This window comes from Motacilla alba, chromosome 2 (genome assembly GCF_015832195.1).
Source record: "Motacilla alba alba isolate MOTALB_02 chromosome 2, Motacilla_alba_V1.0_pri, whole genome shotgun sequence".
In the NCBI taxonomy this organism is placed as follows: Eukaryota; Metazoa; Chordata; class Aves; order Passeriformes; family Motacillidae; genus Motacilla; species Motacilla alba.
Genome location: NC_052017.1, coordinates 101,232,926 through 101,256,986, shown reverse-complemented (window position 1 = coordinate 101,256,986; position 24,061 = coordinate 101,232,926). Strand labels below are relative to the sequence as shown.

The 24,061-nt window shown below is 37.3% G+C and overlaps 1 protein-coding gene across 11 annotated transcripts in view; it reads left to right on the top strand.

The window, feature by feature from the left end:
- PTPRM (protein tyrosine phosphatase receptor type M) overlaps positions 1-24,061 on the top strand; it is a 442,907-nt gene that overhangs the window by 282,289 nt on the left and 136,557 nt on the right. For 6 of the 11 annotated variants that reach the window (XM_038129427.1, XM_038129426.1, XM_038129424.1 and 3 more), the window contains one exon: positions 9,298-9,430. In XM_038129427.1, the coding sequence (XP_037985355.1) occupies positions 9,298-9,430 (133 nt within the window). Of the gene's footprint in view, positions 1-9,297; positions 9,431-16,299; positions 16,330-24,061 lie in introns of all 11 variants that reach the window. The other 5 variants (XM_038129430.1, XM_038129425.1, XM_038129423.1 and 2 more) reach the window with 1 other exon arrangement.

Below are 24,061 nucleotides of genomic sequence, written 5' to 3'. Positions count from 1 at the left end.
CAAATTCACACCTTTCCGGTATCTAGAAAACAGTTGAAATAAATTCTCAGTGGTGTCTGATATTTCTTGTCATGTCTCAGTATACTTTCAGGAGTAGATCTAGTTTTGAAAGCATGGGAGTCAACAAGAGGCCTCCTTCAGCAATAGGTGAAAGTCACATACATTTGGTAGGGCTCATGGTAAATTGCCCACTTCTTCTAGAGGGATGGCCTGGAAGTGATGCTGACTTGCTTAGAAAATGTGCTAGGGATGGACAGGATCAATGCAGAATGTCTGCTTTCATTTCCTTAGAGCTAATTTGGGAGAGTTATTCTTCTACCATGAGTACTGCTGGTTTGAGTTTGTGTAGAGAACCATAAAAGCAGATGTTTCAGGTCTAAAGGCTACCCTTGTACATTATGCACCTCTATGACTTCTTGTTCACGGAAGTCAGGGCTGTAAGATGCAATTGCGCTTCCAATGGCTGCCGTCTTTCACAGAGCATCAGCTGGGAACAAGCCCTACATTCAAAACCTGCTGTTTCAGCCCTTGTTGGTGCTTCTTTTCTCAGACCTCCTTATCCTTATTGAGTATGATACCTACATGCATACAGCTAATATGATGCAAGTATATTCTCATTACTTCTCAGTCAACCTTGATTAGAAATGTGTGTCTCATCATATTGGTCATTGTTGTGTTTGTGTAGTCAGAGAGTAGTTGGTAAAGAAGCCCAGTTTCATCTTTCCACAGAAGTCAGGAGGATTTCAACTTTTATTTTGGTGGTGGGAGCTGTTTTTAGATATGCTGCCATGCCTTTTCCATTTGTTGGCTTAGAGGTCTGTGGTGTGTTCCATTTTGGCTGCTTCTTTGGCCACACATAGTGAGTACTTATAAATATGTAACCATACTTTTTTTTTTTCATAAAATAGACTAAAGTGTGTGGAAGTACCCTTTAGAGCCATTTGAAAGCTTAAGGTTCCGAAGACTCTCTACATTTTTTCCTTAGTAAATTATTTATTTCCGAGAAGCAGATATACTGTGTCTGTATATTTGAGACTTGTTAATAATTTCTGGTTATGGTACAGCTATTGAGTGTGCTTTAAACATCCCTTAATGATCTCAGTGCTGTTAAAGTCTGAGGGCTTATGCTTTTTTCTCAAAGGAATGAGGGCTTCCAACTCCTTGGATGCCCACTAGAGAAGAAAATTTTTATGAATTTTAATTATTTAGGTTTCTTTGCTTAAAAGAAAAAGGCAAAGAGGAGCTAGTAGTAAGGATGGTGGCTTTGTTTCAAAGGAGAAATGAGCTGTTTATCAACACTTTCTTGCTTAAGTTTATTTTTTTTTAAACCACAGTCTCCAGAAAAAATCCAGTCTAAATAGTCGGGATTAAAATCCTGGTAAAAATAGATTGTGATGAGACTAATAGATTGTGATGAGACCAAAAGTCAAACTGGGAACTTCATTTGTCTTAGGCATGTTTTGTAAAGAATGTTGTTATTCCTGACAACTAGAAATGCAGATGTTTAACCAAAATAGTCTTTCTGCTCACATACACCAACATGAATCATCCACCAGTGAGAGACACAGTTCATGTGATAGTCAGTTAAATGAGTTGCATTCATCAGTGAAATAGTTCTTTGCATGTCTTTTCATGCAGTTCTTTGTCACTTATATTAACATTTTCCAAAAGAATATCACAAACAAAATTAATAATTCATAACTATTGTTATACAGCAGAGCCTTATTTTGATACTCCGTTCTTAACACAGACCGTCTAACAAGTCTCTATTTTCCTGTATTTAAAAAACACAGAATAAAAAATATACCAAATCAACATAGTGATCCTCGGGAAATGCAGAAACCTTTTTCTGGGCAAAGAGGATCTGTACCCAGCAATATGTATGGTGATGATGATCGTAAATTGCAAAGAAAATACTCTCCTGCTGAAATCTAAGTGCTGCTTGCCCTCCTTGCCAGACTTCAGAAAAATAGAGTGGTGAGCACATCATAGAAGGGAAAGTCAGACTGTGTTGGTTTCAACACTTAAATGACTCCTATGCTTAGCAAAATGGAAGGAAAACATTGTCTCTGCCATGTAGAAAAAGCAGTTTATACATGAGCATTTCCAAGAGAAACCAGGAACAGAAAGGAAGAATATTGTAAAAAGAGAAGTAAACAGACATTACTCTTGCCACATTTCCAAAACTAATATATTCAAGACATGGGCTAGAGAGAAAACTGAAAAAAAATGCTGATCAAAACCACCTTCTGGCACAAAGTATACCCTGCCCAACAGCACCTCATAACTTCTACCATATGGACAAAAACCTGCAGCTTTGAGGGAGAATGAAGAGCGTTGATTGGAAAGCTAACAATGAGGATGGCAAGGGAGAACTCACTCTCCTAGCTGGAATTCTACCAGGAGTAATAAAACAAAGACTTTGTTAGCAGAATACGTGCTGGCTAGCAGATGAGGACTGAATGCCAGTCACTTACAGTATAAACAGAAGAGCCAGGGTGGTAATTCATTTCATCTACAGATCTGTATGTGTTTTGGGTCTTCTCCAAACAGGCTCAAATCCTGGCATCTGGAATGAACTTGAAAGCATGTCAGACTGGCTTGTCCCCCACAGCATCAGTAATGCTGCTGCTACAGATTTATAAATAAGGGTACCATTTTTTGCAGTCGTGGGTGAGATGAAGGGAGAAATGGTGTTTCTGGAGGAAACAGGACATTTTTCACTGCTGCCCTGTTGCAGTGAGTTTTGTGATTAAGGATTGGGTTTCCTGTTGGTCGTTTGACATTTATAAGGACCTACCTCTGTGAAACACCTGTTTTCATACCAAGACAGACATATCAGCATTCTTTCTTACTTTGTCATACTGCCTTTTATCTCAGCCCTTTACTTTTGGCAACTCTGCTTTTCCTACCTTTATGTTAATGAACCTTTATGTTGCTTCCTTCCTTGAAACACCCCAACCAACACCATCAATTGAAACATTTGTAAGTCCCTCAAATCACTCCTGAAAATCTGTTTCTGGTGTGGTACTAACTGAAAATGCTGAGTGATACCAGCTACTTAAAACACCAGGAAGGGTAGAACTATTTGGGTATTGCAAATACATTTTTTAGGGGTTTTTGCCTCCCCCTTCCCCCTGTGATTGCTACACCTGCCTCCCATAGCCTAGCTCAGCTAGGTTGTGTGCTTTTAGTGGCAAAGATTACTTAGCTGTGTGTCTGCCCTGTTTTTAGCACAGTGGGGCTCCCAGTATGATTTACAGCTTCTAGCTCCTACTATCGTACAAATAATAGGAAGTAATGATAGTAGCCTCTGTAATTCATGTTGTCCTTGGAGAGCGTGGGCAGAGTCTTTGAAGCCAAGTTTTCCGTCTTCTCACTTTGTGGCAGGGACAGTAGGAGCCTAGTGATGGGTGTTCCAAGGAAGCATCATACCTCTCTGCCTCTCTTCTGCCTTGTACCATTTTGCATGATTTCTGCCACCTCATCACAGTGCAGCTGTCACACGGGGGTATAATGTTTCATTTTCCTGACTCACTCTGTAGAATAACTCAAAAGTAGGTGCTGAGATGTGATAGTTGAATCTCACTGCCTGCATAAAAAAATCACAAGGTAGGTACTAACTCAGAAGTTGGTTTCAAATTTGACTTGAAAATGGGATGATCTGAACTAACTGTATTACTACCTTAAGGCCTTGTAAGGTTAGCCATTACATCTGTTACTGGAACGCCTGTGGATGAAATGTAGTTGGAAAGGCTTGCAAGCCTCTTACCAAGCAAGTACCTTTTGAGAGTGTAAAGCTGCAGAAAGGAAGCACAAAAGGCAGGAACTACGGTCAGCCTCGAGTGGGAGAAATAAAATGAAACTGCTCTAGTTAGTTAATAGAAGAGATTGTTTTTTGACTCAAATAAAAAAAGAAACACCTTGATTTCTTTAAAGACTGCTTTAGACGAAACAACCTTTAGCTAGTTTTTACTAGTAACAGCTTACTCTCACCCCTCTCTTTGTAAGTTGTGCCTAGACTTTTGAGCAAGGATTATTTTATTGGTTATTCTGTTCTGTAAAATGGTCATTCATTTCTAAGTACATTTTTTGGGGGAAAAGAAATATTGAAAAGCAAGTCCAAACTTTGTTGATTTATGAAGAGAGAAGGAGAAAGAGTGTTTATTTAGTTTAGTAGAGGTCCATTTCTCTTACTGGAAAACATTTTTATTTTTCTTGAAAAACAAAATAGTGCTTGCCTCAGAATTAAAGGAATGATTATTTTGCTCGCATAATTCATTCACCTTAGCTTTCATTATGGTGAAAAGTAGTTCTGCTACAACCTTTTCTATCTGTAAGCTACCTGCAAGAGATTATTCATTAGGAAGTTTTAAGGTTGATGATAACATGATACTTGTGCCTTCTGAGTGAGAAAGTAAAGGCAAATTTTCCACCAAAGGAAGTGGCAGAACTAGAAATACTTCAAAGAGAGAGTCGGAATTTTTTTACCCACTGTTCTAACTTTACCCAGCATTCTAACTTGTGTGGAAACAGAAATTTAGCTGCACAAAGTCATTTAAGAATTTGAACTCTGGCAGACACTAATACAGCAACTAGATATAATTCAGTTCTCATTCTGAAGAGGGAGTAAGATGCCATGAACTGGCAGAGTAATGACTAAGTTGCAGAGGAGATTCCAATATTAAGAAAAAGTTAATGGAATAGGTCTGAGAGTAAAAACTAAGTGAAATACTATCTTTGGCTGTTTCATGGTACTACTTAAAAATACTATCACTGAGGCTTGCAAAGTATGAAACAAAACGGGATCCATGAGGAAAAGTCAGGCTGTCTGAATGCCATTCTTTCTAAGTGAAGGAAAAGAAATATATTTCACATTTTAAATGCTGCTGTTGGGAGAGCCACAAATAATGGGAAATCAGTCAGTAAAAGAGAAATTGTAGTTGCTGACATTAACTAAAAAAGTAAATATCTAAGGGTATGGAACCAAGCAATGTGACTGTCTTCCACTGTATTCAGCAGAGGAAGCCCAGGGAAATACTTTGCTGGGTTTTGCAGCACCTTAGGGTTTATCTTTAAGTGTATCTCTGTTTCTCACTTCTGGCAGGAAGCACTCTAGCTTGTTTTCATCAAGTAAAGACTTTCCAAAGTCAGCACCTTAATCTTTTTTAAACTGGCAGGAAACATCTCTTTGTCCTTTCATTTTCTAAGCAGCTCCCTTGAGCTGTCCTCCACTCACTGCTCTTTAGTGACCTATTGTCTTTCTAGAGGTGCACCACAGTGTATATGTCAGTTTAGCCTTGATTCTTGCAGCTCCACTAGCAAGAGCTAGTGTTTTCACACTGTGTTCAGCTTCTGTTTTCTGAAATTGCCCAGACAATCTCAGAAAACAGAAGTGAGGGGTTTTTATGCAAGGCTTGAAGTCAGTTGTCATATGCAAGGGTAGAATCAAAATCTTAAAACAAACAAAAAAATCCCAGTAAGTCATTAGGTCCAGTTTTGTGAGGAAAATGCAGTGGGCATAGCTCAGTTGTTGGCATCAGCTTAATGATCTGTTTTCATTAAATCAGATATATTACTGGAGGCACAGAATTAGTCTCGTAGCTATATATTCTTAAAGACTCCAGGGCGATCAAGGACATTAAAAATTATTGTGTCAGAAAAAGAGGTTGCAAGAACAGTACTAAAATAAAGAAATGAACCACCAAGACTAGATCATCATGATAAAATAGTGTATTGGTGACACTGTTTCTGTAATGAAAGATTACATTTCACTCAATATTTTTAGCATCTGTCAGTTCAGCAGAGTAAAAGAGAAATCAAAGCACCTTCTTCTTTTTTAAGCCTTGCAATAGTGCTTTTCCACATCTCTCTTGAAAACATATGAACAAAACCAAATGCACAAATGGACATTACAGTTTACCAGGAGGCAAAATGAATTTTAGAACTACTGCCCTGCGTTGCATCGTTCCCCTTGGGGACAGCTCACCCTTCTCTCCATGGTGCCAGTGCAATTGCCTGTGTGAATATGGGTTAACAGTCAGTTATGAAGTAATTATGAGGTGAGAGGCAAATATCATTCAATCAACATCTATCTATCAGACAGAAACATGGGAGAAATAAAGTGACACTGTTTTTCATAGCTAATGCACTTTAGTATTTAATATTAAATGCTGATGATATGCTTATTAAATACCTGGAAGAGTCAGTGTCAGGGCAGCAGCTCTTGATTACAATGCTAGCTGGTAGGAGTTAGCAGAATTTGCATGGGACTATCAAGAATTTCAGTGGGACAAAAACAAACTGAATGAAGAGGTAGTACCAACTTAAATTTCAGTCTCAATAAGTGCTGAAATGTAAATTTGAATGGCTTTTAACTTGTAAAGGGTTCAAAGCTGAGCACTGCACTGAAGAAAGGGCTGCATGTTACACTGTAAACAATACACAGTAAAAAACTTCCAGTGTCCATCTGATGTTGAAATAAAACCAAACAGAGTGGTAAGGAGTATAAAGAGTGGATTAGAACACAGCAATTTACTAAACTCCAGTTGTACAAAAACTGAGATATGTTACATGAATAAGCAGCATTAAATAAAATGCAGAAAAGTAATCCCAAATTTCAAATGCTAAAAGACTCAAGGAATGTTCAAGAAGGATGAAACTTCTTTTCATTTACCCAAATAGATTTTGGAAACCACTAAGAAAAATAGTGGAGCAACATTTTTTCAGCAAATAAATAAGCTGCTGAATGTAAATAAAGGAGAATTGAGTTAATGCAATTATTTTATTATAATAATTAATGATAGGCATTTTTAAAAGGCTTGTTAAACATTATGCTTCCAGTTTTAAGGCAGCCTCTGTTGTGAGTAAGGCTGAGTCCATCACTGTGAGAAGCTGTATACTATTTTTAACTTGGCATTAATATTCTTTTCATAGACAATTTGAGCTGATTCCTCAATCGGATAATCAATAAATGATGCAATATGGGAGTTTGAGTGTCCTGATATTAGGCTCTGTGCCACTTCCTGTTTAGGGTTTCTTTAGAGATTCTGCATTAGTGGTGGATTCACCAGCCTGTTCAATACTCCCAAATGGAGTATTGTGTGATGGAAGGCATTTCATGAAGGTTGTGCTCCATCATATGCAGAAAACGTGTGTGCTTTGAATACGATTTTCTCTCCTCCGCGTAGTGTAAGTGTAGCTGGTTCCACTGAAGTGAGGACTATGAGCTGCTAAAGAGAGACGTGGCACTGAGATGGAACTCATTGGATAGTACTGTGAATGGTTGCCTTTACTTAACTTCACTGTTTAGCACTCATATTCCCAAAACTAATGCTGGAAGCCTTAACATAAGGAATGAAACTGTAAGGCAAAAACTGTTTTTAGCAAGTCATTACTGATGAGTATTCCAGTTGGCTGGGGTAACCTGAAGGAGATCATGAAGAATAGGCTTTGGAAGGAACTAGTCTTAGAAGCTACATCTGAAAAGATACTACTTGCTATTGACTTCAGATTCTTTCTTTCTTGGGTTTTAGATTTAAGAGAGAGCTTTGGAGTCCTTCATATGTCTTTACCATTTGCATCATACTTGATTCACTGCTTCCTGTTGGCCAAGTGCAGCTCAACAGCTGCTTTTTGCATGAACATGCTCTAGATGTCTTCTGAATATTTACTGCAATAATGAGTGCTGTGAAGAGTACAGCAATATAGAATTTTTTTTAATAGGATACAGGAAAATAAAAATAGAACTGTTTATTCATACAAAGTATGAATCATCCTTTATTCATACAAAGTAAGGATTTTACCAATTTGGAAAAGTGTGTGTGTATTTGTATCAAACTAATATTCTTGTGGGACTGGGCACAGGGATAGCAAGCACATCATCTTCTCTGATTTAGCATTTATGTAAAGTACCTTGGCCAGAATTTTCCAAAGAACCTGGTTCCTGCAGTTCGCTCTAGATACGATTTGATTAATAGTTATCACCTTTTCTGGCAGGTTTTTCTGGCGTTCCTCTTGGCAAGGAGTTTTGAAGATGTAGGCCAAAAGTGTAACTATGGGCACTCAGAAATACTCTTCATCTCAGAATAGCCTGGTTAAAATTGAGAAGAACCATTGGAAATGTTTTCATTCTGTTTTTCAGAAAATAGCTCTTCATGTAAATTGGCCATTAAGTTCCTTCCTTTCTAGAAAGAGAAAGTGAAGAAACAAGTAAAATATAGTTGGTGCTGTCAGAATCCTCTCTGAAACCCAGTTAGTGGTACAAGAATGTGGTCTTAAAAGATTACACTTCACTTAGGCTTTACTCTTCCTTCTCCCATCCCAAAAAAGCTATACCAGGAAAGCAATCCATAAATCCCTGTGTCCATTTTATGACATGGTGCCTCAAATGATGAATGCTGACACGTTTTGATTAAAAAAATAAATGCAAGTCCATAAAAAAATAAAATCAGCTTAGTGAATTGAATGTTGCTTCCTAAACGTTTTTTCATCCTGAACTCATTTGGTAGGGGAAATGGATATTTCATCAGACATGGATTTGACGTTCCATCACATTATACAGTAAACAGTACAAACGATGCTATTTTTTTTAAATGGAGAAGCTGGAGGAGCTAAGACAGTAGCTGCTGTAAGGCACTGGTTATCTCATTTGAACAGATATTAAATGTAGGTGCCAGTGGTGTGATCATCAGCTGCTTCCCACTTTGTGAATAAATTGCTTAGAAGGAGTCTTTTTTCCTACCAGATGTGACCTAGATTTAGATTTCCAAAGGCAAAAAAAAAACCTCTATTGTGTAAAAAAACAATTGTGGGTAAAATGCATGGTAAATGAGCTTATCTCACTTTTCCAGGTGTTTAAGCTAATATGTTACAGAATTACAGCTTCATTTATGAAAAATAATTGAGGAAAATGTTCCAGCAAATCAAATTTGGATAAAGGCTTAGTATAGTTATTGTGTTGTTAGGAAGTTTCTAAATGGAAGAAAGAAAAGGGAGCCAGCACAGATAATAAAAATATAGAAATTTGTGAATCTGTGAAGAAGCTCCTGTGAAGGGTCAGGGTTGGCAGTGGTATCCCACCTATATTCTGGCCCTGCAGAATGTCTTGGCACAATATAAAGAATTATATTCCCGACAATGCATATGAAGGCAGAAATTTTTCTTAAAAGACCGAGCATTGATATCTGTTGGCCCTGGATAAGATTAATGACATTAGTAGGTTAAGTGTCTAAACATCAAAAGAATATCGCCTTTATTCTTTTCCTCATTCCTATTTTTCTTTTGTCAATTCCATAGGGGCTGCCACTCGAAAACCAGACCCGGAGCCAGAGAAGCAGACAGACCATACTGTTAAAATTGCTGGAGTCATTGCAGGCATCTTGCTGTTCGTCATTATATTTTTGGGAGTCGTGCTGGTAATGAAGAAAAGGTGAGCCATTAGTGGATGTTTTCTATGTCCATCTTCATACTGCATCTCCTACAGCAGTACTCAGTTTGATATTGGTAAAAGTATTCAGCCACCTTCATACCCACAGAGAATTAATGTTTATGTATTTGTTTTATATATAACTCAAGGTTAATGATTCTAGCACTCCTTACTTATCAGTTCTTCATGATGGACTCTAATAATCAGAGAGTATCTGGTCCTGTGTGAGTCTCCACCCTATTTGACAGATCAGCTGGAAGCTACATGTAGTTTCATTTTTGCATGTAAAAGAAATCCTTATTCAAACAGGAGCTAGAGCTAAGGTAATTTGTGCTAAGTACGAGGTTCTGCATAAACTTCATTTCCTGAAACAATGGAAAATGTTACAATGGTACTGAATGTTTCCAAAGGCTGGTTCAACACACTCACGCATTGAGATTGTTTTGCCTTGAATATCATTTGAAAACTGCTACATTATTAGAAGTGTAAGGCTTTTAAGACTGTTTGTGTTTCTCAACATTGTAAGAGATAAAATAGTAACAAGAAAAATATAGCTAGGGAGGTGACACAGATATGAAAAAACTCCATATGATCTTAGAAGCTTAGTCTAGATTGGGAGAAATTAATTAGCAAATAGAATTAAGGTTTTAGGTTCTGTAATGAGCAATGTGAGATTTTCAGCTGTTAGAGGTGGGGTTGGGAATGTGCAAGAGCTGTTTAAAGGGGCTGAGTGATAAGTTCTCCTTCCACTTCTGCCACAGTCTCCTTACTGTGTCCCATAACCCCTCGCCTCCTTGCTATTCCCCTTGAATTATCCCCTTTTTCTCCTCTGAGAGCAATCCTGGCCTGATTTGGCTCATCCCAACCCTGTGTGATTTAATTGTATGTTAACTAGTTTGGCAGGTCTGAGATAGTCCAAACCCCTGAGCTGCCTGATTTTCTTCCACAGTTTGAACAGTGGAGGTGCACAGCAAAGGAGGCAGCTGTCTGACAGTGCCTCAGGGCAGGCAACAGAAGTAGCTGCTTTTCGTTCTCCTTGAAGACAGAGGCAGGGCCATGATTTAGAAGGGCTCTATGGAGAGAAAGGCGAGCTGTGGCCAGGGCTGGGGGCCAGGTCATGACAAGAGGTATGTAAAGAAGAGACTGAGACTTAAGCCCCAGGGTGAGTCTGACTGGGGCAATGGAATTGAACCAGTAACCAAGTCTGCTCAATAAAGTACAGTGTAGCAGAGTTGAAGTCTGTTCTGACTTTGCAGTACTTTTTTCTTCCCACTTCCAATTTCTTGCATCATTCATACCTTCAATTTTAACAGTTGAACTCTCAAACTCCTCCCTAGGGCCAGACAGAGCACTTGGCATGCAGGGAGGAAGGCTTCTTGTATTTTCTGGCCAATCATTCTTCACACAATTCCTGACCAGCATTAATCACACTCTCTGTTCAGTTCTGAGCCTCTCCTTAAGTGTTTTTGCCAAAGGTAGAATGTATTCACCCAAGGGAGGCAAGTTATTCTTCATCTTGAAAGGAGAGCATTGCAAAATGATCCAAATAGTTTCAAAGTGAATAAGGTGTCCGGGTCTCTGGCTAAATGGATGCTATGCCAGCTCCTGCTTAATTCTCTAGAGAAAAACTCTTTGATAATCTAATTATTAGAGGCAAGAGGGCTCAGATCCTAAGTGTTTGCATTAATGCAGAAGGATACTTGATTCCTTCTGTCTACCACAGCGGAGTAATTATTATTCATAGTAATTCTGTTGTTAAAGAAAAAGTGCATTTTGTGAGCTTCCTTGATTTTTGGAATGAATCTGCTTGTGACAGAGATGGAACTATTGAAAATACAAATCTGGGAACTCCGTTGCCTAATTCATTGTGTAGTACAGAAAGAATGATACCAATAACTTAAAACGCGTCCCAGAATGATGCTGCAGCCTTGAACAAAACAAGTTTAAATGAGTTGAAGGAAATATTAAAAAGTAAGGATGGTTCATTTGTGTAACAAGATGTGACTAGGCTTTAATGAGAGTTTCAGGAGGTGAGTATATTGTGTCCCAAGCCTCTTAAAGCATCTGCTATAGCATAAAAGATCTTGAATACAATTACACTCATGAGTTAAGCAGAAGATGAACCGATTATTCAATAGATTGTTATTGGTGCATTAATTCACTAGGCTGCTGAGGGCCCCTATGGTTTCACCTTGGTTCAGTTACTGTGTATACATTATGCATTTGAAGAAAATGTATAAATCATGCCACAAGCTTGGTGTGACTGTAGTGATTTTGCAGTTCTGTGATATTTTAGGTGCTACTTTGGGAAACAGTCTTATCAAGCTAGTGAGCCGTTTAACTTCTGCACTTGATCATTTTATTTCATTTACTTTATCAGGAGCTTTACTGGTGTAAAGATCTGAGAGAAAAATAAAATAGCATCTTGTAATTCCGTGGCACCTTTCCCCTGAGAACCACTTTGTTCTCTGCACTATTATGTGCAGACTATCTGGGCTACAATGGTGGGTTTCACTGCTCTGAGTTTACGTGCTTTGAAACTTGTCTTGTTTGGAGTTGACTACAGCAAAATCCCATTCACATTCTGCTATCCCAAGGCATATCCCAAAACAAATGTGTCGTTCATTCTTCCACAGAGTCTTGTGTATTTGATCTTCAGATTGTACAGTAGATTAAACCAACTCTGTCCCTGGGGCTTCAAAGTATCTAATTAATTTAATATCAAACTATTCATTTCCATTGTCAAGAGATTTGGAAAGCAGTTTCACTTGTGTCACAACCATGACTTGGTCCAGCACATTCCTTAAGTAGCCACCTCATTTTACTCAACAACCATTCTTTGCTTGGTTTGTGCCAGGCATCACTGATTTTCACAGATCAGTCTCTCCTGAACTTTTAATTCAGTAACCAAGTAGAGAAGACCAACATTCGAGGAGGTTTTCAGTGCAGCACAGACATGGTTTGGATATGCCCATTATCAAAGCAGAATGTAAAGAAGTTCTGCAAATATTAATAGTCATTAAGCATTATTAATTTCACTATATAATTGTCTTCTGAAGCAATTGTATCATGAACCAGAGAGGTTAGGTGGCCTAGCAATTCAGTGCATGGTTGGGAGTCACTAGTGAGGGTAGAAACGTCATGGTTGCTGAAGCATTTTCTGTAGGCTGAAGTAAAAGAAAATTTTCTGAATGGCTGAAGTAAAAGAAAATTTGTAAACTTGGCGCATGAGGCAGGGGAGGTCTGTTAGTGCTTTCCTCTTTATCTCTCCACTAGGTTGTTCATAGTTCTTTATCCATTCTGTTCTGTCTTTTCTTTATCCATTAGCATTCCTGCATAAAGATGTTGTGTAATATAGTCTAGGAACCTGCAAGCTGTTCCTAACATCAGTATGGTCATATCAATGAGATGATTCTTCTCTGTGAAGTTAGAATAGTGCCAATAGGCTTTCCTCTCCTCAGATATGCTCTGTATCTCTCACATAAGAATTAACACAAAGTTAGATGAAAACAATACATGTGTTTCCCAAAAAGTGATCCACAATAAAGTGGATTTTGAATCTGATCCTGAATGGTGAATCTTGGGCAAGACGCAGTCTTTGATGTACTTGCATAAGATTTTATAAAAACATTAAAAATAAGGAATGCACTAAGTAACTTCATCTTTTGGTCAACTTAAAGTGGAGTAGTGAAAATGAGAGTACAGTTGCTACAACATTTGGAAAAGCAATAAAAAGCAATTAAATCAAAACTTGCATAAATTAGACCCTTACTGCTTTGTTTTCTCATTTCCTTTTTTTTTTCTTTATATTCTATTTAAGTTAAACTTTAAAATTTGCCTAAGTTGGTAAGTTACTGGTCCAACATTTGCTTAAAAGCCCTTTATATGTCTTTGGGGTAGTTGTTTCCATTGGGGTGTCATTTTGTTGCTGCAGTGGAAGTGCAGTAAGGAAGCAGTTATTAAAATTTTATTCCATTGGCTTCTGATTCAATTGTAGAATGGAGTTTTTCTGATCATAAAAAGGCTATTTTATTTTGCCTGGGTTTAGTTTCTGTTTTCATCTGTCTCTGTGCCTGAGCCTTCCATGAGTTTCTAATGTATGTAATTGTAGCATCTGTTTAAGTCAGAGACCTAGATTCTTGGCAGTGGATAAGGAAGGATTTTGCACTCAGTGGAGCTGGGCTGGGAATGCATTGTTCCCATTCCCTGATAGCAAAGCAGGCTGTTCAGTTATACATACACCTTTGCCAACAATTTCAAATGCTTAGGATAGAAACTGAAGATAATAAGGCTGAAGGAAAATTCTAGCCTCCTCTCCCTGATCCGTTCTTTTCCCTGTAGGCCAACTATAAATGAGAGATGATGGAAGAAAACACTGAGGTAATGAAACAGTTCCAAAAGTTTCCATTCTGATGGGTCATTTCTTTTGCAGCCTGCCTCCTGTGCTGGTTTTGGTAAATTTTATAGTGGGGCCTTATTCTTCAAATGGTATTCATGAAACTAATTTATGTATTCAGTCCTAAAAGAGTTAAAAGTGCATAATATTGTCACTATATGCAGAAAAAGTTTATTGACATAAAATAACCTCACTGCTGGGAAATGATTGAAGACCTATGCTCATAAGAAAATTTGGCCTAAGTTGGCCAAAATCTTTGCATCAGTCTTTTTTAACAGAAGAAGACTTTTCATACATAGACAGAAACTTCAGTTGATATTCATTATGTAGGAGGAAAAATGGAGCTTGTCCATATTTCCAAAAAAAGCTAAATCCATTCAGTTACGGATGGTGTTTTAGCATGTGGCCTGAAATGCTTGTATAAAACTTGCAAGTATAAAACTTCCTGCAGGATTTTAACATATTCTTTTTACCTGTTTCCGTGTATGGTATTCTTGAGAGTCAAAACCTTGGTGCTCTTTTTCAAGGACTTTTAAATGGAAAATCTCACAACTGTAGCAATATAAAAATAGCTGGAGCTTGAGACTTCCAATTTTTCTCATGTTACACAAATGCTCAAATGGGACATTTACACACAATAAAGTTCCTGTATTTTCAGCATTTTTTTCATAAGGAATAATTTATCTCTGTAACATATTTGGCAGAATTCTGCATATGTGTACAGCAGTGCTTCACTGATTAATTGTATTTATTGTTGTTTCTCAAATTATTATACATCTTTTAGAAGTATGAGAACATTTGTACTAATTACATTAAATCTTTCTCATGGCAACATATGGCAAGAAACAGGGTTGGCGCTTTCATGAGATTCTAAATCAAAGTGAAAGAATGAGTAATTCTGAAAAGAAAAGTAGGGGGAAATATAATTATGACTGAAATAGAAAACAACCACTTACTTATAGTGCAGGTTAGTGCTTTGATAGGACCTGATCCCGTGCTCCCTATGGAATGCAAAGAGGCTTACAACTGCTTTGCAACTTGCCCCTTACTCTATTCTTAATTATCTTCTAAAACTCAACTTTAGCAGGTATATATTTTCCAGATGTGCCATGTGATTAAATATGCAGTGTGTAGTGTCTTGTGTTTGAACAATGCTGTTTGCATCAGAGAAATGGGAATAAAAACTGGGAAATATTTCTAACGACATCTTCACACAAAGAAGATGAGAGAGAAAATTTGATGAAAGCCTAGTTTTCAAAGGGATGCCTGAAGCATGTAGCCAGAGGCAAGTTAACATTAGTTATAGTCCTTTGCAAGGCCTGTTTACATGTTTCCTCTGTAGTCAAAGGGCTGTATGCATGTGCTGTAAAAATTACACATGCCTACATGGTTCCTTTGAGTCTTTTATCTTACCAACATGTGAATGCTAGTTGACATGATGCTCAGAGATGTTTTAAGATCTCCAGCCTTTTTTTAATTGCAGTCAATATATGGAATTCATTTGGGTTGAAACTTGCCCTTTCTGGAGGGTTGCAGTCCTCCTGGTAGTGGGCTCATAACTGAGGGAGGGAGGGAAGGATGTAAAGCAGAAGAGCAAAGCTGGAGGGCTTCTGTACTATGTGCTCACACAGAGCATGTCGAGGTGGAGTATCTGGCTGTGCAAGAGGTTATGCAAGGCTGACAGAGCCCGTATTTGTCAAGCGGGTGGTGCTAGGTCTCCCAAGTTGTCATTTGTGGCATTCACGTGGGCAGGAATAACATGGATACAGGACCAGTTCTTATTTTTATCTCTCCCACATGGGGAAATACCACCAATACAATTTTAGCCCGCAAGGATAGATTTTTTTATTTGCATGACAGTAAGTATCTTTTCCTTCTGAATTTAGGAGGTTATTTAAAAGCTGACACATTAAAAGAGCTGTGGCAATGGATTTTCCCCAGTCTGGAAGTAAGTCCTTTCAAAGGCAGAACTGACTGCCGTAAGTAAAAAAAGGGATAGGCTAAGATTCTACAGTGCTATGACAGAAGAGGAGCTACTTAAAGTGTATTCTGAAATTCTTTATCCCTAAGCTTCTAACACCATGCTAGAATTTCCTTATTCCTAATGCAGCTGAGGTGTAATCAGAAGTGATTTAGCACTTTAATTGGGAATATTTGTGTGTGTAGTGTATGCAGATGTGAACAGACATTAAATATGTAACATTACTTAGTAGGTGTACCTTAAGGTGGTTTGATTTAACAGTTGGAGATGCATTATATATTGTACTGCTCAAAGTGTTATGGAGATTGGTTATGTCACCTGTCTATTCCAGAAACATTGCATGATATGCCCAGATATACATTCTTGCCAGCTTTCATTTGTGTCACCAGTTCAGGTCTCAGATTCATCTTGATTTTTCATACATTAATATTTGACTTTTCTTTCCTTCCATTTCATCTTTTCCACCACTGCCTAATCCTTCCACCATCATGGCAGAAGAAGCTATCACTCCTACACTTATTACCTGTAAGTAACTTCTTTGTCATCAGAGACACACTATCTGCCATGTTGTTCCATGCCTGAGTAGTGAATGCTAATACTGAAAGTTCCTTTATAAAAACATACTTTGTAAAAGTTTCACCAAGATGAAAACAACATGGTCAATAATGTAATGAAATATTTAGCTTTTTAAGAGTTTCTTATGTCTCATACTGTGCATTAGAGTCCTTTGAATAACATTATATGAAGAATTTTCTTAATTGAGAAGTAGTAGGTATAAATATCACTGCCATGTCAATGAGAAATTTTCATGCCTAAATAACTATTTTTAGAATTTATTTAGTAGTTTCTTTCTTATTTGTACTGTTGAAGTTTCAGCATTTGTTAGACATATACAAGCATTTCCATTTGTTGCTGTGTACATATTACTACTTTTTTATGAATAATTGATCATGCATGAACATCATAACTTACCATTTCTGAAGTGAATTTTGGAGGGGAGTGCACTAAAAAATGAGGGCAAGATAAGCATAACTTTCAATAACTAACAATTTTTTTGTTTTGATACAGTCCTTAGTAATACCATTATATGCTTCTTTATTTACCCAAAGCCTCGCTTCATTCCCTGTTGTCAGCAGGTGATGAATGAGAAGGGCTCTTCTGTGAATTTAGAAAATCCCTTTCTGAGGCCATTCACTTTTTCTTGCTTTCCAGGTACAAGGAGTACATAATAGATTGGCAGAATACTAGGGGTCTTGCTTAGTTGCAAGATGAGATGCATTTAATCTTGTGTAATCCTGTTGGCCAGCAGCAAAAATCAGCTGTCCAGCAGTTACCTGTTTTCTTTAAACCTCAGATTTAAAAGCCTCAGGAACCTATGAGATACTTTTTACACAGTTACAGAAGTTGGGGTGTTACTTGCATTAGATAAATTTTAGTACCAGTTTTTAAGTACATATAATGGCAGCATATTCTTGAAGGGAGCACATTTCAGTAATGTATTAAATAACTTTTATTTAAATGCAATATAAAGTTATTATGTTCCCTCTAGTTGCTCTTCAAAATTTTCAATACATTTTTTTCAGTTCATATTTTGAAAAAGCATCAAGCATTCATTTATAGAATTTATGGAAATTTATTAAATGTTTTCTATCTTGAACACTTGGTCTTCAAGAAACCAAGCAGAACCATTCTTCAAATTAATTAAAGCAACTAAAATTTAAACCTCAAAACTGAAATTCTCTAAGACTTCACAATATATGGAAACTGCTCATGTGGTTGGTAATTCAGATTTCATATTACCTTATTTGACACTTTATGTATAGTGCTTTTTTTAAACTGTTGTTTAAAGCATTATATGAATATGAAGATCTGAAAAAATTTGCTCTTCCACAGATACAGTATTCCAAATTTGTTTCTGTTCCTGAGAAGAAAAAACATATTTTCCATTAAATATACCTTAAAAAAATAAATTCAGTTTGGGACTGTTTAAATGTAGTTCTTCAAAATGTCAAAAGAATATAATACAGTAAGCCATGTAGCATGGTCTTGCCTTAATGAGTAAATATATTTAAATTTATATTTTAATATGATTCATGTCTCAAGGCTAAATCAAAAACAAAATTGAAACAAATGGAACATTAAATGAAACACTGTTTCATTATGTAGATAAATTGGATTATGGTTTTTTCCTCTCTTTTTCCATGGACAAAGGAAAATGCCTGAATTGAAATGGTTTCTTTGGGTTTTAGAAACAGCTTTTGTCCTTAGTTTTGCAATCATAGAGACTGTTAATAGTGGGTGGAATAGGGCATGTCAGGATTATTTGAAGTACTCTCCTAGTGAATTCAAGAAAAGATCTTTTTGTAAGTGTGATACAAATTCAGTAACTTTGTAGATTGGGTTGATTAACTCTTCCAAAAGAAATTGTGGGATTTTGACCTCGCAGCGTTTTGTTCCCCATCCGGCAAAAGAAGGGAAGTAAGAGCCCTGAAAAGTGCAGTCAAGATTGGCTGTCAGTAGGAGGAAATATTTTGGACCAAATTCCCCACCTGTTTACGCATCACACAATTTGACTGAAATTGGTGGAAATCTTAGATGAATGCAGGATTCATTACAGTTTTATTTTTAGCTGAGGAAGTTGGTATGGATTATAAAATGTTCTATATTTTGAGAAACATAATTTCAAGTACTCTGCCATTGCTAATTTACCACTTCTATACTGAGTATCATATTCAAATTTACTGATTAGTCATTGTAAATGCAAGCTGTAACATCCAAGTGAGCATCTATGCACTGAAATAGTTACTATTGTCTTGTGTGCTGCTTTCCTTGTGTGCTGTGGGCTCCTTTTCCCTAGCAGACTGCAATCTCTGCCACTTCTAGATCCATCCTAAATTAAAATTTAAAAAGAAAAAATTGGCAGATGCCTAGAGCTGCTGATGAATCATCAGAGGTGGACCTACAGCTGTGCATATTTGGCAGAGAATTATTTCTATTTTATCTTGTGTTTACTAGTTAGCCAGTCAATAGATATTACAGAAAAAAGAGTTGAGTACTGCTATTGAGAATTCTTTTTAATGGGCCTAAGTACCTCTGCCAGTCTTTCCTCCCACCCACTCTTGCATTCCTGACATCTGGTGCATTTTTTACCTTTCGCCTCAGTCAGCCAGCAGATTTTTTTTTTTTTTTTTTTTTTTTTTTTTTTGGTCTGGACATAGTCAGTCCTCTGTGACTTCTTTTGTTCTTAAGATTAGAGCAAATTTCATAGTGCTCATTAACTCTGCAGCAGGTCTTTTGGCTTGGTAGTTGATTCCAGGTGGGAAAAAAGAAGAATGGAGATGGTGTCATTTGTTACATTGGCAATGAGTGATGTTCTCAGCACGGCAGCTGGCACTGGCACGACTGCTTTCTCCTGACACATTTTCTGACGGGCAAAACCCCTGTGCCATGGGCTGAAGAAGGAAAAGTGCATTAGTATTTTGTTGTGTAATTATGGTTAGGCAAGCCTGTTGCTGAGGTGACAACGAGCTGACCATTGGCTTTTTGTATTTGAGATTTTAATTTTTATAAAGATTCTGCCTTTGGAGCTCATTAATCATTTGTCAAGAGCTAACAACTACATTTCATGAAAATTAAAGCATCAGAAAAACAAACTGAGTGCTTGGATCATAGGAATTTACTCCAGACACTGTTGCCTGATAGTTTGGCCAGTTCAATTCACCCCAGATTCTTGGGCAGATAGCTACAGACTGTAGCTTTTTAAAGTTCCTTTCCATAAAAGATTTCATTATATTGCTATGAGTAGGATGTACACCAAATTAAAATGCAAAGTTGTGAAGGCAGCTTTTGATGCTGTTCCTCAGTTTGAGCTTGATATAAAAATGATATGTTATGATTATGGGTGAAATTAAGTACTTATGCAACAACAGTGCTGCACAGCAGTTAGGTGTATAATGTTATTATATTTTTGTGCCTTTTCACATGTCATTTCAGCTTGTGAAAGGTGAAGTAGGGAAATAGGAGACAATTATTACCCAATATTCTTATACAATGCTAATCATGTTAAGATCTTAATAGTGTGGAATCTGCTGCTGTGTGTCCCAGCAGTAATAATCTAGTTAGGTGCCCTAGAACAGAAGTGCATCACAGGTGCATCGTCTGTATGGAAATCTCAATCCCAAAGCCTAATACTATATTAAAACATTAATGTAATAGACTGTATAGGACTAGAGGCCCTGTTGCCTGGTATTTGGTGTATGACACAGGGGACAAAATTCCTCCTGCAAGAAAGCTAATTCCACAAACATTGAGCTTTTTCATATAAATGTGTATGAAAACATATCCTGTTTTTCATGAGAATTTGATAGGTTGGGGCCCAGTTGAAGTATGCTTTTCTTGTGTATGTAGCTTGAGCTCAGGAGCCTGGCAGTCTGTTCTCAGTTTAGTTCTCCTGCTTCACCAGCAGATACTCAGTGTTGGCTTCTGTATCTCGGTATAAAGACTTCATTTCTAGCTTGTTTGCTCTGTCCCACTGCCATTGACCTAGTACCTAGAGCAGAAAGCACAAGGTTAGATTTGCAAAATGATCCTAATAATTAAAGTAATAACGTTTCCAAAAAATTGGTAGTGTCAAAACTCTTAATGGTGATTACTGGATAATTCCAGAGAATCTGCAGTCTTCACATTTAAAAATTTTGTAGTAATTCAAAAATAGTGAAAGAGGTTAGAAACAGTCCTGTTTTCTCAACTGTAGCTGCTCCTGGAACCAGAAACAAGATCATGTTTGCATCTTGTAGGTGGAGGTGAGATAGAACAGAAAAACACAAATGTGTTTAACTGTTCGATCTGTTAGACTACATCTGTGATCTCTTCTGCATCTTTAAATATAGCCTTGTATCATAGAATCCTGTAACCAAAAATAACCATGGATTTCTGTAATTGTCTTGTAAGCTAGACTTAAATGATACGGGGATATCCCAGGAGTTTTGTTGCATGTTGCAAAGTCTACAATGCCAACTCGCTGAAACCTTCAGATAGTGTTTAGTGTCCAAAATAAGGAAAGGAGGCTGTTCTACCAAACCATTACTAAAAAATACATTTCTGTGCTATGTGCTCTATGCTTTGTGTACAGATATGTAATATCTAGCTTTTATGTATAGATAGCAAGCAGGGTCAGAATTGGGATTTTATTTTTAATTAAAATACATTACTTTTTTTTTAAATCTATCTAAAATCATTATTTCTTACACTGATTCCTTGTATCTTCTGGTTCTTTTGGATGTGATTATATTGCTTTATAGCCAAGGCTTACATTCCCATTTCTCTGTAGAAAAAATGTAAATAATCCTTAATACACTGTAAGTAATTATTTCTTCGAATTTTTATTTTTTCTTTTTGAAGTGTGTGAGGGAGCAGCCAATAATTTCAGGGGCATGTCTCTGTTTCCTCCTTCTTGTACCCTCTGTCATTAATATTGTTGCTGTTACTGTTTGTTTTCTTATCTCATTGCTGTTTCCAGTAAATTGTTCTTATCTCAAACTTTAGCTTTTGTGCCTCCAATTCTGTTCTCCTGCCCACCACAGGGGGAGAGAGAGGGGAACTGGGAATGAAGGAGTGTCTCTTTGAATTGGAGTGGTTTCATTGGGAACACTAAATTGGAGAATGCCATTCCTAAACCACAACACAAATTATTCTCTGTGCTCCATTAGTGTCAAGCAATAAATTCGCAGATGAGCTGAGGTTTGGAGATTTTTCTGTCCTTAGAGGGGACTTATTTGGTGAAGGTGCCAGACATTTAGTGAGGGAAACAATGTAACTGTAGAAAATAAATACTTATGCAGCCTAGAGATGTCTTTATTCTTTCCATGCTAGTAAAAGCATTGTGTTGTTTTCTAAACTAATGTATGGGATTTGAATACTGAGATTGCATTTAGAAATTGTGGAATCCATATACTCTGTAGGATAAGCCTGAAAGCCCTTTTTGTATATAACACTGAGACACAATACATGTTCTTGGGAGAGAAAGAGATGATAGTGACAGCTATGTGTATGTAAGAAGTTGTATTATATTACCATTGTATTTGAGAAGTTGTGTTGTGACTCTTGTTGAGGTACTGTTACCAGGGCAGCCTGTCTTCTCTATAAAACCATGTATGGAATAAATTTTCAATTAGCCTGTTGACATTGGGTTTTAGTTTTCTTAAAAATTTGATTCCCAAATCAATCATGCTTGCTGTCAACAGCAGTCATTCTAGGCACTGAGATTTTGCCATTATCAACCATCATTGTTGAATCATACTTTCAAAGACATTATACTTTCAAAGTATAAAGTGCATAATTTTCATTCACTTTGTTTCAGACTTTTCCCTCAGGAAAAAAAGGTGTTGTTTATATGGCTTTTACTGTGAAATTGCATTTCTGTATACACAGATAGCTCAAAAATGAATTTAAATACCTCCATTTTAAATACACAAATAGGAAGATGAGTTTCATATTTTAGTATTTATTTTACAAGGGAGTAATGGTGTTGGAATCTTAGTTTCTCTAAAAGCCAAATCTGCCATTAGACTTTATGTGATTGTAAATGTGTTAACGGGAAGTAGAGAATTTATGCTGCGTATTAAGACTAAAACTCAGTTCATAATTTATGTTGGCCTGTATTTTTTCTAAAAGATTGAAGTGTTAGTTTTCAAAATGGCATTATGAAATATTGAACTGATTGACAGAATATGTCTGCAAAAGATGGGACTACAGGGAATAAGGTGAAGGATGCATTGTATTTCTCCTGGTCTCAAGGAGGACAAGCAGAAGAAAAATGCTTAAAGAAAAATGGGTAGAAGAAATCATACAGTGAATCTAACCCTAGGACTTCATAGCTCCAGTAAGCCACAGGCTTAGTCACTTCTGTGGTGCAGATAAGAACAGCTGCAACAAGATGTTAATGTCTGTTGAGTGATGCCAGCACAGGGCACTGAGGTGTTGTAGTCATTATTATTGTGATAGCTTCTACTGAGTGATGTTTTTTTTGATTGAGCTTGTTACCTGAAATCTGTTCTCTGTCTCTGAATCCACTGGGAGATGCTTCACCTGAAATATATTTCGTGAGCCTATCTGCAGGGGTTATGGCCAGGTTAATAATGATCCACCTCAAGGCAGCATCTATCACTCTTGAGTGTTAATTTCACAAGGAAAATGTTCTAGTCTTGGCTTCTTTTCCTACTTCTCCTTTACATTTCCTTTCTTACCTGAAGTACACCTTGAGCTCCTTTGAAAAGTAGACTGACAGGTCCCCAAAGGGAAGAACAGTGGCTGTTTGCTTTCTAGATCACATTTTGGTGATGTCTAGATCACCAAAATTATTATTCATTTCCAAATTTAGGAGCCATATCTTAGGTGCTTTCTTCTGCTACTCCTGATGACTCTTACCTTCTGTTTCCACTTGAGAGTCTGTGCAAGGATTCTGTCTGACTGGGGTCCTTCCTAATTTCAGGGCAATATTGCACTTACAAAGTGTAGCTGGGTTGCATCAATTTTGAAACTGAACATCACAAAAGCTAATCAAGCAAGAAAACCAGAGGAATGGACTGTGCTGTATGCTTACATATCTAGCAAAGCCTGCCAGGCATTTCTTCAGCCCCAGACAACCTGTTGCAAAAGAATGTATCTTTTATGAGACTTACCATAATATGTTAGCATCATGACTCTATTTCATTTACAAATGTGCAAGAAAGGATTTGTTATTACTGCTATTATTATTAGACTGTAACATTTAGTGTATGCTACAGAGAGAAATCTATAGGACTGTCAAGCAAGTTTTGCATAATTCTGTCAGTTCCTGTGCCAACCAGACACAGTGATCCAAATAAAAAGAAGCAGTAGTTCAAGCAGAGCTGAGTGTTGTAGGGTTTGCGCTGTGAAATTTCTGCTCCTGTGAGTACTGAGTTGGTGAACATAAAGACGCACATTTATTTTTCTTTTTAGTGGCTGAAGCTCAGGGCTGTTTGAACTGAGATCTCTCGGTGAGATCTTGAACCAAATGTGTGGGGGTGTCTTGATTATACTCAGTTCACCTGCAGAGGGAGGTAGCTTCTCTCCTTCATTCCCATTCCCTGATTCCTCTGATCATGAAAACAGAAGTTGGAGCTACCAGAGACATGTGTCTTGTCTGAAGGAAAGGCAAAGGAAAACATTTGCCAACCTGTGCATTTCACAGTTGAACAGGAATGAGAGAATAAGCTGTTTCAGAGCAGTTATGCCA